The sequence below is a fragment of the Squalius cephalus genome (assembly GCF_949319135.1).
Source record: "Squalius cephalus genome assembly, chromosome: 4".
Taxonomy (NCBI): domain Eukaryota; kingdom Metazoa; phylum Chordata; class Actinopteri; order Cypriniformes; family Leuciscidae; genus Squalius; species Squalius cephalus.
The window spans coordinates 8,409,753-8,426,448 of NC_137125.1; the positions used below are offsets into that span (position 1 = coordinate 8,409,753).

The 16,696-nt window shown below is 40.2% G+C and overlaps 1 protein-coding gene across 5 annotated transcripts; it reads right to left on the minus strand.

Moving 5' to 3' along the window:
* Positions 1–1,125: 1,125 nt before the first annotated feature.
* On the minus strand, positions 1,126–15,987 carry LOC307157483 (uncharacterized protein). Of its 5 annotated transcripts, none has more exons than XM_079869399.1 (9): positions 15,520–15,987; positions 4,574–4,635; positions 4,380–4,449; positions 3,520–4,130; positions 3,231–3,406; positions 2,857–3,152; positions 2,251–2,761; positions 1,824–2,165; positions 1,126–1,710 (listed from the first exon to the last, which is right to left on the minus strand). In XM_079869399.1, exons 7-9 carry the CDS (start codon positions 2,305–2,307, stop codon positions 1,417–1,419), a joined length of 693 nt encoding a protein of 230 aa, XP_079725525.1. In that variant the 5' UTR covers positions 2,308–2,761; positions 2,857–3,152; positions 3,231–3,406; positions 3,520–4,130; positions 4,380–4,449; positions 4,574–4,635; positions 15,520–15,987; the 3' UTR covers positions 1,126–1,416. The 5 variants fall into 5 exon arrangements, with proteins under 5 accessions (XP_079725525.1, XP_079725523.1, XP_079725524.1 ...); XM_079869397.1 differs by having other exon boundaries at positions 3,520–4,074; positions 15,520–15,973; XM_079869398.1 differs by having other exon boundaries at positions 3,520–4,086; positions 15,520–15,973.
* Positions 15,988–16,696: the final 709 nt, after the last annotated feature.

The window sequence follows — 16,696 nt, forward strand, 5'->3', positions numbered from 1 at the left end:
AGCCCGCTCGCTTGGGGCCCCTCGGGCTCCCGGGGGCTGGGCGGGAGCCACTGACATGTGCAACTTATCCCATTCATTTTCACAGGTGTTTGGTGAACATCCCACGGAACGGTCCCAATGGCTTCGAATGGCTCCAATTTGAAATCTGTGGCCCCTCAGGGTCCTCTTAGATGGTGTGCAAAGACTGGGGTCCGTAGTTCCCCGTTAAGTGCTTATTTTGCTGAGCTGGGGATGTTCTGGACTGATAATCTTCTTTGAATATTTTTTCAGATTTTTTTTTTTAGAATACTTGCCCAACTCCGAGGGACGCGGGCCTCGAACGCGTGGCGCGCGAGTTCGTGACGCTCGAGTGTTCGATGCCCTGAGGTTTTTGGGCGAAAACGAAGGCTGATTTGACCAACTGAAACAGGAAGCGCCCATAGGCAACTTATTTGACATGACCCAGAAAGGCTTTCTGTGGACAAAGCATTTTTATGCATATTCATCATTTTAATGAGCTGACATGTACATGAAACAGTTAAATGGTGTTTCCTGTGTGGTTTGTAGTAGGTTTGACCAAATAAAACAACTTTACTTATGAATTATGACCTATTAATGCATTGACCACAGACAGCCTACAGAGATCCTGTCAAATAAGTTAAAAGTGGGCGCTTCCATTGATTTGACAAGAAGTGCCCACCTGTAACTTATTCAACAGTGTTCCTGTAGGCTGTCTGTGGACATGCCATTTTTAGGCTAGTTATGCATAGTTATGAGCTGTAAAGTACCCCAACATGTTTGACTGTCTTCCCTGTGGACTCTAATGCATGTTTTAAGCAATACAACTTTTATAATCATGAATTATGACCTATTAATGCATTGACCACAGACAGCCTACAGAGATCCTGTCAAATAAGGTACAGGTGGGCGCTTCCATTGATTTTACATAAGTGCCCACCTGCAACTTATTCAACAGGGTTCCTGTAGGCTGTCAGTGGATATAGGTGTCATTACATATTAATTACACATGGTTTGATCACATGATCAGATCAATTAACACTTTAACCAGTTTAAACCAATTTAATAAAATGTTAAATTAAATTTTAATTATCACAATAATACTTGAAAAAAGGCAGACAAGAAGTTAAAATTTCAATCAACAAAAACAACTTTATTCAGAACAACAAACATCAATAGACAGTTAAGAAAAAAAGTGAAATTTCGATGAAAACGGTGATCAATCAACTGGAAAAAGGAACTCAAAGTCTCTCACAAAAAAACAAACACTGGAACAGGAACAAAAAGTCTATTAAAAAATGAACACTGAAACGGGAACAAAAAGTCTCTCAAAAAACAAACACTGGAACAAAAAACTCAATCTCTCAAACAAAACGAACACTCGAACTGGAACAAGGAAGCAAAAAATTAACGCAACGCCTATTTTTGTATCTTGTGCTTCTTGATGGCCTTCTTCACCTTTTCTGAGGCCTTTTTTTGGCGGCTAATCCCAACGAGCGTCATGGAGCTTGGGGAAAAGATGGCCTTCTTGACCTTGAGTGGCGACACATGCCTGTGCGTCAAGCTCAACGACTTCAAGGGAGTCAGCAGCACCGTCGGCTTGCCTCTCCGAACTGGGTACTTTCTGTGGCTCCGTTCTTGTGGCTCCTCCTCAGCTTGGGATCCCACCGCTCCTCCTTCTGACCCGCCCTTCTCCGAGGCCTCCTCCCTTGGCTGTGCAAGGTAAAACAAATATATACATACAAAGACATGGTGAGCAATCGATCATGATGTTGCAAACTATTATAACACGTTAGGTTCACTGCAGTCAAAGGAAGCAAACTTACCTCGCTGGACTCAGGACTGGACGTCCCAGACTCCTGGTACTCCGTGCGAGTCCCCTCTGGAGTGGTGCTGCCCGACGTGAGCTCCTCGTCAGGGGACTTTTGAGTTATCTTCCGGGGTTGCTTCCCCTTCCCCTTTAAAGGCCGTTTGCACTTCCCCGAGGTCGGCTCCTTCGACGGGGAGCCCCTCTCCGCACCCTCCAGGGCAGCGTCAAAGAGCCTGCGGTGCTCCATGGCCTGCTGGGGGGTCAAGTTCGTGACATAGAACTTATCCGCCGTCCACGTGTCGTGGCACATGAACTTTGAGAGTTTCACCTGGTCGTCATTGGAGTGGGTGAATTTCACCTGGAAAGACAGAGACAGAGAAAAGTAAAAACCGATGTCACCTGGAAGACCAAAGAAATATGTTCCTGAGCGCTGAAACACTTACATGACTGGCAATGGACGTCCGGACGTCTGTGAAGGTGGGGCAGCCGGGAAGGCCCATGGACTTCCAGGCCTCCTGGAAGTGGCTGTTGAGGTTCTTGCAGGGGTTTGGGGGTCAAAGTGAAGAAAAGGTACTTGGCTGTGGGCCCGCCCGGCAGCTGGTCCTTAACCCGGAGGAACCGCTGCACCCACCCAAACTCCTCCTCTATCAGGACGATCTGGGCTGCCCCGAACACTATGTTTGTCTTGTGTTGTGCGACCTGTGGACACACATGGAAAAAACGCACACATGCCACTCAGGAGAGGCGACAAACAAATCAGGCACGACAAATAAAAGTCAGACGCTCGCATTGATGAGGTAGGCCTTCTCCGAGGTGGATTTGCGGGCCCCCAGAACCTCCTGCATGGTAATGTTTTGAAAAACATTCTGTGGCCGTAAACGGAGGACAGCAGTGCCGCAAAGTGCCCGTAGAACTGCCACAGGATCTTCTGGCATGGGTCCTTCTCCAGGAGGGCTACAGACGGGAGTGAAGCACAACGTCAAGGTTCAAACGTCCGCTCGGCAACAGGTGAGTACCTTGAGTTGGGGAGAAGGTAAAAGACAACTTACTCAATAGCTCGGGGATGGCCTTGGCTGCATGCTCCCGGCACCTCAAAAGGGTGGCCTTGGCAATGACGCTCTTCTCCTTTCCCTCCTTGACCGCGGTCTGGTGGGCGGCCGCGTCCCTCTTCAACGACTTCCGCAGGCTCCCCATCTCCCTGCGAAGGCCGACCAGGGCTTTCTTGGATAGGCGGCAAGACGGCGGAGGGGTTTCCAAGAGGAACCGGATGAAGCAGCCAACGTTCAGAACGTAGTGCTGGATAGTCGTCACTGTCATCTTTGCCTGTCGGATGGAGCTAACCCAACTGCAAGAAGACAAAAACGGTTACAGAGGCGATAGATTATTTTCAAACTGAGCCAACGACGGGAGAAAAGTTACTCACCTGTATATCCCGGCAGTGTCATTGAGGAAGCGGAAGTTGGCCAGATTCCTCTTTCCCCTCGACATGGCCGCCAAAAACTTCTTTATCCGGTACACCTGACAGCCTACGTTCTCTTTTAGCTTTTGTATCTGGCTCTGGGCCTTCCCTGTGTCGCCTGTACTCCTCCACGATTTCGTCTGCAAAAAAGAAAGAAAAAAAAGAAAGAGAAAAGAGGAAGAGCAAAGAGTTGGTTAGCACAGCCACAAGTAAAAAAAAAAGAAAAGAAAAAAGATAAAAGCGTCACACTCACTCAGCACGGCCACGTGGTCGGGGTAATGGGGTTGGTCTTCTTCTTCCTGCGGCTGCTGACTGGTGGAAGGCTTCTCCTTGCTGGTGTCGGGCAAGGCAGGGGGCAGCTGAGTAGCAGAGGGCACCTCGGGGGAAGACACCCTGGGACTTAACGGCCTCTTCCACAGGGGCGCATTCCTCTTCATCCGGGCCGAGAGAGGAGAGGAGCCTTTGGGCCACCTGCCCGATTCGGGCCGAGCCCAAGGAGGTCGACCTCCTCTTCAAAATACGGTACCGCCTGGTGACCGCCCGCAGCGTCTCGCTGAGGGTGTCGACCTGTTTTGTTCAGTTCGGCCACCTGCATTCTCAGGAGCTCTTTTTACTTGGTGCAACCCGGCTTGTCACACTCCTCCTCCTCCAGCTCCTCTGGGTCTCGGGGGTCCGATGGATCCTCTTCCAGAAGCTGGTGCACCTGCAGGTCAAGGGTAGACACCATCGGGACGGCCAGGTTGGAGGCCCTCAGGGCAGTCAGCTTGGCCAGGTATGCCCTCTTCTTGCAGTGGCGGAGCGCGTCGTCCTGTGTTATGAGCTATAAAGTACTCCAACACGTTTTGACTGTCTTCTCTGTGCACTCTAATGCATGTTTTAAGCAATAAAACTTTTATAATCATGAATTATGATCTTTTAATGCATTGACCCTTCCTGAGCCCACCTGTAACTTATTTGACAGGGCCCCTGTAGGCTATCTATGGACATGTCATTTTAAGGCTAATGATTCATAGTTTTGGGTCACAGAACATTACTAAATACTTACATTTTACTCAATTTAGATAGGGCCTAAATGTACAGATACAAACAAAAACATGAAGTTTCTTCACTTACCACAAACATCCAGTGGTTGTTTCGTACATTCACAAATGAAACAGTTCCAATCAAAGCTTTCAAAATTAACCTGTATAATGTGACATGAGCATAATTTTTTTTATTCATATGAAACTTTGTTTTTGTTTTTTTATTCACATTATACTTAAATTAAATGTATAGCTTACATTACACTGTTTCCATAATATACTTACATTCTTCAAACCTTGTCGAGCGACCTTTTGTTAAGGACTGCACGAATGTAACTCTCCATAACCTACAGAATATTAATAACACAATTAGAATATACATTTGCAAGCTGCTCTTTCTGAAAGCCATAGATGAATAGAAAATCTGCACTTACTTCACCATTTAACAGCTCATGTGGTTGCAGAGTAAGTAGGTCTACGTGCCTTAAAACAATACTGAATTTGAAAGGCACAGTTTTTATCTGTGCAACAACCTACTCACTCTTTACATCGCCAGAGGGCTACAACCTGTCATGTAGACGTATTATTTGACATTATTCAGAGAACCATAGGCTTATTATTTTTCACATAATGAAAACGAACTTGCTGTACATGTAAACATTATTGCATTTGCTTTTCACAACTTTTTTCTTTTCTAAGTCAAACAGTTAACGTAGGGATTAACGATACAGTACAGCCATTTGAAGGCAGTAGGCTACTAGTCCCTCCTAGTCTCGTTTTGTAAAAAATAAAAAAATAAAAAAATAAAAATCACGACACTAAGCACAGTCACAATTTGCAGCCAGAGTTATAAATGCCACAGTCCCTTTACCTCATCTGCAATTTTTCCTTCAATTTCTCCCGCAGTGGCTGGATCACTGTACTTCGTTGATGTGGGGGTTTTTTTTTGCGTTTATGCTTAAACAGTGTCCACATCCATATGCACCATTGAACTGATTGAAGCACACATCGGGCTACTGCGTCACATGAGCATACGATAGGGAAAACTTTAGACACCACAGTTGTGTTTGTATGTGGGTGCCTCCATTCCAGACCTTGTGAATTGATTTTTAGAATGTCATCCACAAATTGCTTAAGGTAGGTGGACATGTCAGGTTCACCACGCCCAAACCAGACACCTGCGAGTATCGTTTTTGAAACAAACATTTGGTTGGAGTTCGTTTATTACACATCTGATGGGCCACAATGAAAAAGGTGAAGATTTAAACATTGGAATGCCATCACAGTTTAACAGTAGTGATATGTCATTAGCTGTGAATTTAGGGAGTGTTTGATACATTTCACCCTTTCTCACATCATTTGTTCCATATACTTCTGATTGAAATGCACAGTCATCTTTTTGTAGGATGTCTCTTAGCTGGTCATCGATAAAGAGACTTATATAAAAATTGCCTTCTGCAATATTCTTTTTTGGGTCATTTATCTCATAACACAACATTTTATTATAGTCATATTTTTGGAATTAATGGAAGTAGTAACTACCACTGTACTTCTACTGTGGTATTTTGTGTTAATAGTACACAAATCCTACCATGTTTTTACCACAGTTAGCCTACTTCTACTGTGGTATTTTGTAGTACAGTAACAGGAAGATGAAGAGAGGACAAAAGAAACGGACTGGAGATGGGGCCGGTGACACGCCAACAGGCCAGAGTCTGGTCGTGAACTTGTCTGATAAGGTACTTACTCCTCAACATCTCTCGGCCCTGAGTAAGGGTTTGAGCTTTGTTCCCACTAGCCATACAAACTCTTTTGAAATTAAGACTGATTTGTTCCTTTTTTCAGAAGGATTAAATTGAGACATCTTTTTGGGACTGTGAATGAAAACCAGAGTTTAATTAAACCTAGGTTTAAGTCTAAAAGTACATTTGTACCTCATGTAAACCACCCCTCGATCGATACATTCTGTAGGGTTGTTGAACAAGAGATTCTTGAGAAGCTACAGACTATGTCTTACTCCCATAAGCAAAATTTATGTCAGGATGAAAGAAATGCCATTCAAGAGCTTGCTAAAGATACAGACATTATAATAAAACCAGCAGATAAGGGAGGGGCTATTGTTATCCTTAATACAACTGACTATGTAACTGAGGCATATCGTCAACTGAATGATGAAACATTCTATAGGAAGCTTAAGTGTGACCCTACGGCTGACTTTCAAAAAATAATTAGTGAGCTGATTACTCAAGCCCTAGAACAAAATTGGATAACCAAAGAAGAATTCAGTTATCTCAATAGACAACATCCGGGCATCCCGGCATTTTATATGCTTCCTAAAATACACAAAAGCCTTATTAAACCCAAGGGCAGACCCATAGTTGCTAGTAACGAGTCACTATTAGAGCCATTATCAAACTTTGTGGATTATTTCATCAAACCTTTTGTAAAAAATCTGCCTGCTTATGTACAAGACTCTACAGATGTTATTAATAAAATCTCTGAACTTCGGGATCTCCCTCCTGATACCATTTTAGCTACATTTGATGTAGAAAGTCTCTACACCAATATTTCTCATGAACGAGGTATTACAGCACTAAAATATTATTTGCAGAATCGCCCTGAGGATGTTAATCCTCCTAATACTTTCATCTGTGATCTGGCATCATCAATTCTCAGATTAAATTTCTGTGCCTTCCACCAGGGAGAATATTACCTCCAAGTTAAAGGCACAAGTATGGGGAGTACCTTTGCCCCCAGTTATGCGAACTTGTATGTTGGATTCTTTGAACAACATTTTATTTTTAACGAGGACAGAAATCCCTTCTACAGTAATATCATCAGATATTTTAGATACTTAGATGATGTCTTGTGTGTTTTTAAAGGGTCCCAAGATGAGCTACTCACCTCAATAGGATGAGCTCAGATCTAAAATTCACTGTAGAATCTGACTCCAAATGTGTGCATTTCTTAGACATGTGGATCAAACTAGAAGATGGTAGATTGACCACAACCCTCTATCGTAAAGAGACGGATCGCAATTCGTTCCTTTTGGCAAGCAGCTCGCATCCCAGTGCCCTAAAAAACGGCCTGCCTAAGAGTCAATTCTATAGACTTAGACGGATTTGCCATTCAATTGAAGAGTTCAAGGAGAATGCTATAGATATGAAGCAAAGATTTCTAGCCAGGGGGTATCCCACTAAAAGTATTGAAGAGGCATATAATATCGCCCTCTCCACACCACGGCCACACCTTTTGAAAAAGAGTGTTAAAAAGGATAAAAAGTTTTCTGTCTCTTGCATAACTACTTTTACTCCAAGATCCTTTATTATTAAAAACACAATTATGAAATACTGGCACCTAATATCTGATGATTCTTCTCTTCAGGATAAATTTAAGGATCCACCTTTGTTTGTGTCCAGACGGGGCCCTAACCTCCGCAACAGGGTAGTAAAAGCATGCATAAGATCAGATCCTACCCAAACACTCTTAGCACCTCTTAGGGATGGTAACTATCCATGTGGCAATTGTGCCCAATGTAATAATACACACAAGACCTGTAACTTTAAACATCCCAGATCCGGTAAGAGCTACAATGTGAAGGGCATTATTACTGTACATGTAAAACTAAGAATGTTATTTACATTTTAAGATGTCCTTGTGACATGGTGTATGTGGGAAAGACCACACGTAGTTTAAAACAGAGGATAAGTGAGCATAAAAGCTCGATCAGACGTGCTGATCCTAACTACCCTGTGGCCTGTCACTTTACAGAGTGTGCTCACTCAGTCTCTTCTCTCCGTTTTCAGGGAATTGAGCAGATTAAATTATCTAGAGGTGGCAACATTGACAAAGTGCTATGCCAAAGGGAACTGTACTGGATTCATACTTTGGATGCCTTATATCCCAAAGGTTTAAATGTGGATTTCGACATGAGTGTCATGCTATAGTCACAGCTGTACTGTTTTTATAAGTCTTGAATACTGCAGTTTATGAAGGTTTTTACTGATGTCTTTGCAGTCTCCATGTACTTATACAGCATGTATGTATGTATATATGTGCTTGTATTTCTGTATATTTGTACTTATGTTTGTTTCTTGTATTGGGATTTTTCACTATGGGGAGTAAATGTGTAAATTATGTAGATAACTCAATATGTTGGGTAGGTTAAAGAAAAACTACAACTCCCACTATTGGACTACAACTCTCCTACCTGGCTTCCACAGGTGTGGTAATCACTGTTAATTGTCCTGATGTGTTTGAACACAGTTAAGTTGATTGCTACATTGACTGTTTGTATGCCCTGAGGATGGTCGTTTGACCGAAAGCTTGGCTATTAAATTTGCTGAAAGGATTCAAGTGTGCAGACAGTTTTTTTCATTGTTTTCATCTTTTGAGATCTTCAGTTTTGTTTGTCTGGCACCTTGTTGTTCGTGAGTGCGGTGTTACTCCTTCAAAGTAGTACAGTAACAGCAAACCTTACCATGCTTTTACCACAGTAGTTCAACCTTGTTATACATAGTAAAAACACAGTTACAACAACACTTGCCATGCTTTTAATACATTTGATGTACAATTCAGAAATCCTGAGACTTTCAGATCCTTCCTTCTTTTTTGGTCACAGTTTTATTTTATTTTATTGTCATATTATTTATTTTATTATAGTCTTATGATTGTGGGCGGATCTTGGGGTTTGTTGTAAATAGTTATACACATAATAATAAAGAAAAATCACATGTTTAATAAAGAAAAATCACAAAACAATATCCAAAAGTTGTAATTCACTATTTGTTTGTCTTGCAGTTTCTTCACATCTCATACTCCTCCATATACACGCTCCACAATATTTAAACCAACGGCTCTTTTAAGAGCCATCACTTGCAAAAGCTCTCCTACTCTCTCTCTCTCTCTCTCTCTTACACACACACACACACACACACACACTCTCTCTCTCTCCCTCCCCCTTTCTCACAAACTCACACATGCGCACACACACACTCTCTTACAAACACACACACATTTATGCACACACACACACAAACACACACACACACACACACACACACACACTGTGAAATACAATATTAAAGGGACTCTGTGTAGGAATTTCTCCCATCTAGTGGTGAAATTGTATTTTGCATTCAAACGAATATCTCCAGCGCCTCACTTTTTCAAATGCGCGTTGCATCTACGGTAGCCGTTATGTACCAAAAAGTGTAACGAATGAGAAGTGGAAGCAAGATGCAAGTAAAAAACTCTTTATTGAAGTAAGAATGGCAGAGGAATAAATTCCAGGATCGTCAGGTTGGTAGCACAGGGACCCCGATGGTCAGATGAAACCCGGTGTGAGTGGAAGTGCAGCAGTGCGGTGAGAAACTCCAATGATGATAAATAATCCAGAATCCACAGAACACGAACAGGAACAAGGAAGGCACAGGACTCAAGACGCAGACTGGAACACAACCGGGATACCACAAACAACGATTTGACAAAGGAGATGAGAAAGTGGCGAGCATATAAAGGGTGATGAGATGAGCTGCAGCTGGTGACGGGAGTGATGAACTTGATTGCTGATGAGCGCTAATGATCCGGCACGCCCACACAGTCAGTACACAGAACACACACAACAACAGAACACGAGACAAGAAAGAGACAAAGGATTTATGAACCGTGACAAAAAGCTATGACAGGATGTCTTATAATAGCACTTCGAGTTTTCCTTCGGGTGAACAGGTTTGTTATTTAAAACAAACTGAAACTTGAAACAACGAAAAAAAGAATGTTACAGTATGAATTACTGACTGTGAAAAACATTAACTATGGTAGTAAGTAGTAATGCCTTCTTTACTCTTTATATTTTTTGAAGTACGTGCATTGTTAGATATCATCATCATCAGAGCCTTCTCTAACGTTACTTTACTCAATAGCTGCTATTCATCAAAGAGTGCTATTCACTTTTAACTATAAATGTTCTACTGTCTATATAATAAAGTACACAACCAAGCAATGAAAAAAAAGCTTGTAATTAAGACCGTAACATTGACTTACCTGTCGAGAAGAAGGCAGGCAACTTCAGGGTCTCTTTTGAAAGTCACGTTTCATTTTACGGTCTATTTTGTACTTTTTCGACGACGAGGACTCCTTATCCTGTGACTCAGCATATGTATGAATGAATGGTGTATAAATAACCCTGCAGTGCATCCTTTTAAACTTGCCGCGGCAGTGACAAGCGCCTCTCTCTGCTCTGCTCCTCCGCTTCTGCTGGTCTCAGTCACGTGACGCTGGCTCTGAACGAAAACGCGTTGTGGAAATGCGTTGGCCTAGTACTTTTTGTCCCTCTCTGCTATTATAGTTTTTCAAGATGGCAGAACTACATGGAAGCCTCCGTGGACCTACCCGTCCCATGTATATAAAGATAATAAATTCTTCGTTCATGAGGATTAGTCTGATCATTGGCATAGGTATTTGTACACCATTGAGGGCATATTTATGAATAAAAATATTGATTTTAGATAATAAAATACCTAAAAAGCTACACATAGTCCCTTTAAACATCCTGAACAAATCAGTCTGATTCACAGAAACTCTACCAGCTACCAGGGAGGCTGAACAAATTCTACAAACGTTCAATCCTCCACTGGTAATGTTCATTACATTTCAGTTTTCTTCTTCATTTAGTTACTTTTTTATTTACATTAAGTTGCTTTAATAAATGTATATTGTTTTTATCTGTTAATAGATTTCCAAGTCCTTACTTTCAATCACTTGTAGCAAATTCTTTCAACATGTTTATTTCCAATTTTCATTATTTATTTTTTCCCAGCTGAAAAAGAAGACCAAACGAGCCAGTGGCACTCTTCTCGAGCCGGTCTCTTTTGTGGAGAGGGATGAGTATGGGCATCTTGTGCCTAAACGGAGAAGGCCAATATCTACAAAGGCAAAAATATTAAATGGTATGTCTGCTATAATTTGCACAATGTATTCTAGCACTCCTCTGATAATGTGTAGCACCATCATTTGCCTGTACTGTATATTTCTATTAATCTCTAATAAATCTCTATTTGTAGCTACAAAGATCAACAATTCAGTCAGTACGTCATCTTTGGAGTCTGGGCAAGGATACATTGATCATGGTGAGTAATAACACCAACAATTTTCACAAATCATGCAGAGTTATTATTAATTATTTGTTATGTCTCATTGTTCCCAGGTGAAAGGCCATCACTGTCTGCTCGCACTGTTTGGCCAGCTGTTGAAGATATAGGTGTGTATTATTGTGTCATTACTGCTTTGTAATGATCAGTCTAACTAACTGGCATGTACTGTACACTATAATTGTGTTAGTTTTTACAGCTTTTACAGAAACTCTTCATCAAGAGGTAGAGGATCTGCTAGCTGATAGTGTAGACATTCAGTACACAAATCCGACTTCCTCAAACACTTGGTCTATTGGCATGGCCCAGAGTAAGAAGAAGTGGGCAGCTTTGAGGCCAGAGATAGTGGAGTCGTTATTAACGGTGGAGTATACAGAGATCCAGCAGTGTCAGCACTGCAGACTGAAGCGATCTATTATCCGCTGTAAGGACTGCATTCCTAAACAGCTGTACTGTGCAGACTGTGATATATTGGCCCATGAAAGGAAACTTCACAACTGAGAGACAGATGTGAAAGGATTCTTTCAACCCCTATCCCCAACAACTTTGGTCAAGGTGGATATTGAAGGCCAATTCCAATTTGAAGAAAAAAGTATTTAGTTTTTTTTTTTTTTTCCAGAATTATAAAACCTTAAAATCTATCATGTGAATTTCCATGTAGTCATAATAATAATGAAACAATGTTATTTATGGTAGCTCAATTTTTTTTTAGATTGCCTTTTGCCTCTTGAAGCACCTGAGCAAATTTGCCAATGTGCCACTGATTCCATTGAGGTGTCAGACGGTAAAAGGGCCATTCTCATAGGAATCGATGGTGAGTCCAGTGTAGAACAAAAACAAATATTTTAATTATTTTTTTTTTTATTTTTTTTTATTACAAATACATTATAAATACATTGTTATTTCAATAGGTCGCTACAATGTCAGCTTGCCACACTTCACATGTCCAAAATGTCTTGTGAGCAGAACAACCAGCATCCCGCAACTGATCAAGTCTGGTTACTGGCCTGCCACAGCAAGCTGTGAAACATTATATAAAATAGATGTCTTTGTGTCCTATGACCACATGAAACTGACTGCCCCTGGAATGTCTAGACAGTCCTTCACCAGTTTACTAGAACAGCGGACAGAGTTCTTTGGCTGAGTATTATTTGAATTAATTACCAAATTATTTATTTTTCATCTTTTCTTTTTTGGGAGTGAGCTATTTCTTATATGGTTTTTGATTTTTATATTGGTTTTGTTTTATAGAATGGAAAGATATGCGCAGATGCTTTTAAAAGACGTTTTTTTTAATGGAGATACTGCCAGTTCGAAATCGATCAGCTCTGTGGACTGAAAGTGTTTTAGTGTCCAGCCTGTTCTGCATTTGTGCTCGCTGTGGCAGTAGATGGTAACAGGAAAATGTATCGCTTCAAAAGAGGGTAGGGGAAGTTATATATCTGTCTTTCAAAAAGCATTTCAAAATAATATTTTATTCCAGTTAGTTTTTCATTAGATAATTAAACGAAGCCCTTCTAATTATCTTCAAGTGATGAAGATCATGGCTTGTTTAACCCTCTGGGGACCAAGGTGTTTTTGGGGCCCTTGAGATGTTCTGACATGCCTTGACATTTGTGGTTTTTTCAGTTATTTATAAACATGTTAATGGCTAAGGTGTAAATTCACTCTATATAGCACAAACAGGGCTACCATAATATGCGAGCAACGTGTATGTAGATGTTTGTATTTTTAAGAGAATAATGTTTATGCGTGGTTATTGGAAAAAATAAAAATGAAAGTTGCTGAATTAAGACCACAAAACACATATTAAATATGTGTCCACAAGACTTTTGACTAATGGATATTGTCCCTTTGAGTTCTAGCTTCAAAATTATGTGAAAATAGTCTTGCTTTATCGTTCACAAAAAAAAATACATTGATTTAAATGGTGTAAAACAGGTTTTGCTTGGAAAGCCATTATGCGAGGGGGGCGTGGAGGAGGAGTAGTTTGTCCCACCCACTCTGCATAATGACTCTGCCTAATGCCCATTCATTCAGGTGTGACACTGACTGAGCCACAATGAAAGGACAAAAGATGTATTTAGAAGAAGACTTATATTGACCATTTAAGATTTCGCTTACATCTCTCTTGTAAATATGTTTTGCTATTTTATTAAAAATGTTACAATTACAACAATAATTACAATTTCAACAATATTTCAAGTGTACTCTTTCTTTGTAAAAAAAAAAAAAAAAAAAAGATTATAGGCCTACATTTTATCATATGTATTCATTAGTTTGAATATAGCCAACATTGGAACATCTAACATCTTAGTCTATGACTTTATTTTTGACAAAAATAGTATATATATATATATATATATATATATATATATATTATATATATTATATATATATAACGTTAGATATGAGCAGAAATTGCTAAACAAAAGCTTTTTTGATGTGGCGGTATATTCTACAGTAGCCTAAAAACTGTACCCTAGTCTAGTCAACAAAATGTTGTCTTTCATACTTCGCCTGACTGTAATGTTGTTTTTATGAAATATTAGGGCATATAAATGCTAATTTGCAGTTTAATACGTTGCTTATACAAATACATTTTATTTCAACATATTCCAGTCGATTTTTACTCATCTCAGTAGGCTATAGCAAAGCAGTTTATTATTTTACACACAGACGCGCGATTCATATTTAGGCTAAACAGTCTTTACAAATATGTACCCTTCATTCATCTCACAGAAAGGCGAGTCATATTATAGAAATGCGATTCATCTTTTTGCGGTTTACATAGGCCTACACTAACGTTATTCCACAACGTTATTCCACACGTGAGAAAAGAAAACAGCCTACCTCACTCCTCAGCGGAATCTGCTCCTCATTTCAGGAGATATTGCTCCTCATCAGCACTGTTCTGAGGAATCGTTTCTCCATAAGGTAGGCTATAATGTCTCACTCGCGAGGAGTCGCGACGCGCTTTGTTTACAGCTGATGTGGGCGTTTCACAGCTCTGAAATGGTTCTCAGAATTTGCGTTTGAATAGCACGCGCTCTCCGGGGCGTGGTCACATTACTGTGAATCATCTCGCAATGAGGTCGACTGGAGTCGCTCTCTTTTTATACAGATTACAGAAGCTGAGAATATTTGTTTTTTATATAAATGACTTCATTTAAAAGATGCGATCTCAAGCTTTATGCCCGTGGGTCTGTTTGCCTGTTTGACTGAATTTTCGCGGAGTTATAGATCATTTTCGAACGCGTTTCAAATGGGAGTTTACTGACAGAGAGAAGGCAGAAATCGCATCATGTTAATTTTTCTTTATTTGTCAAAAAGCAAAACACTTTATTTTTATTGTGAGTATACAGAAAAAAAATAGAAACTGAACAGGATCGATTGATGTATTACACGAAAATGAAAGATCAAAATTAACAGAGCATTTAGTGTTTATTTTCATTGCTAAAAAAAAAAAACGAGTGTAGCGCCCCCTACCCTCTTCTTTGATGGGCGGAGCACCGGGTTCTAATGATATGTCTCTCGACTTAACTAATTTACTTCCTTCCTTTTCCCCCCCTAATCACTCTACTAAAATGAAGATTTTAGATGATTATCTTTCTGACAAGCTGTTATATAAAATCACAAAAAGGTAAGTTCTTATCAATTAACAAGTGACTTTATTTCAAGTAAAAACAGATGAAAGAATGAAATATTGTAAAAAATAAATAAATAAAAGAATTAAATGAAATTTTCAAATGTCTGTTGTGTAATTTCTTTCACAGAAAATCACCTTTGGATCCTCTTAAATCAAAACTCCAATATAATACTCAAATATCAATATTCAATTTTGTATCAGCAAGAAATCAGTAATATAATCCCCTTTGGATCTATAATACAATCTCAAAATCAAATTGCAGAATACACTCAGAGCAAATTAGACAATATGTAATGTGGGCCCACACACACTCTTAGTTTCAATAACCCCAACCTGTTGCAGGCCTGTGTCGTTGCTTGAGAACGGTGTGGCCGTGAAAACCAACAAATGGCCTCTTAGCTCTAAAGAGCTAAATAAACAAACAAGTGTACCTGTGTCTTCCCATTTCGACACGCGCGCTGTCCACCGATCACGTTAGACACTCCCGTATGCGTCTGCAGCCTCACCAGCTGTCCGCTGAATGATTATGAATCCCGCGATGCCAGAGGAATTCTAAACCACGAGGGGATTTAGAACGCTATCTGGTTCCTCCATACTGTAGTCGTCTTCCTCGGAACGATTAATAAACTCAGATCCCGCGAGTAGATTTTACTCAACGTAAAAGAAAAAGATTACAGCGCGCTCAGCAGCAGTAACAAGTCTGTTTAAACTTTTCAGTCAAAGTATAACAAATGAAACGAATTACAGAAACGTTCTTTAACACTTTCTGTGTGCTAAATATACTCTTTGACCACTTAGTCAGCAGTTATTTGGGTATATTTTCTCTCAGAATCACCAGAAAATAAAGTGCGACATCACTTTCTGATCTGCCTCCATCTCTCTCTCTTCCTCCCTCTCCCAATCAGAATTATCAATACCCGCATATGGGCGGGAGCAAGTAAACCAATGTCCAATCACAAATAAAAAACATACATGCTGATCAAACCCACATGTTGAAAGAGTACACCTCACATAAACTTTACCGTAATCTGTATAACATTAATACAAGTGAAATGCTGTACAAATATATAACCACATAACGTTCATGACAGTTTAAACATTGAAGGTCAGAAACATTTACATATTAGAAATTATGCATGTAAGAGATAATAAATAACCCTAGCTGGGCTACACGAGCAAAACGCGCGGGCGCGTTTTTGGTCCCCAGAGGGTTAAGGGTGTCTTTGTCTGTGAGGATGAAGATGTTTCCAAGTTTGTGGACTACATTAACCCATTTAATCCCACCGGTCACAATAGTGACAGTAAAAAAATGTTTCATTTCTAAGGCTATAAAAATGTTACTGAATGATCTATCAATGCATTTCCAGCAGATATTGAAATAATAAAGGGTCTCAATGAAATATGAGCAGTGTCGCATGTTTACTGTAAATTGTCACATGACCAGAGCTGTTTACTTCCTGTTTGCGCCAAGAGAAGAGGATGGCAGCAAGAATGCTCCCAAAGAAAAGGTTAGTAAAGTATGTTAACATAAAGATAGGACATAGATTTTTGGTACATATCATGTTTAAGGTGTCTAGTATTGATATATGCATTTGCAATTACTCAACT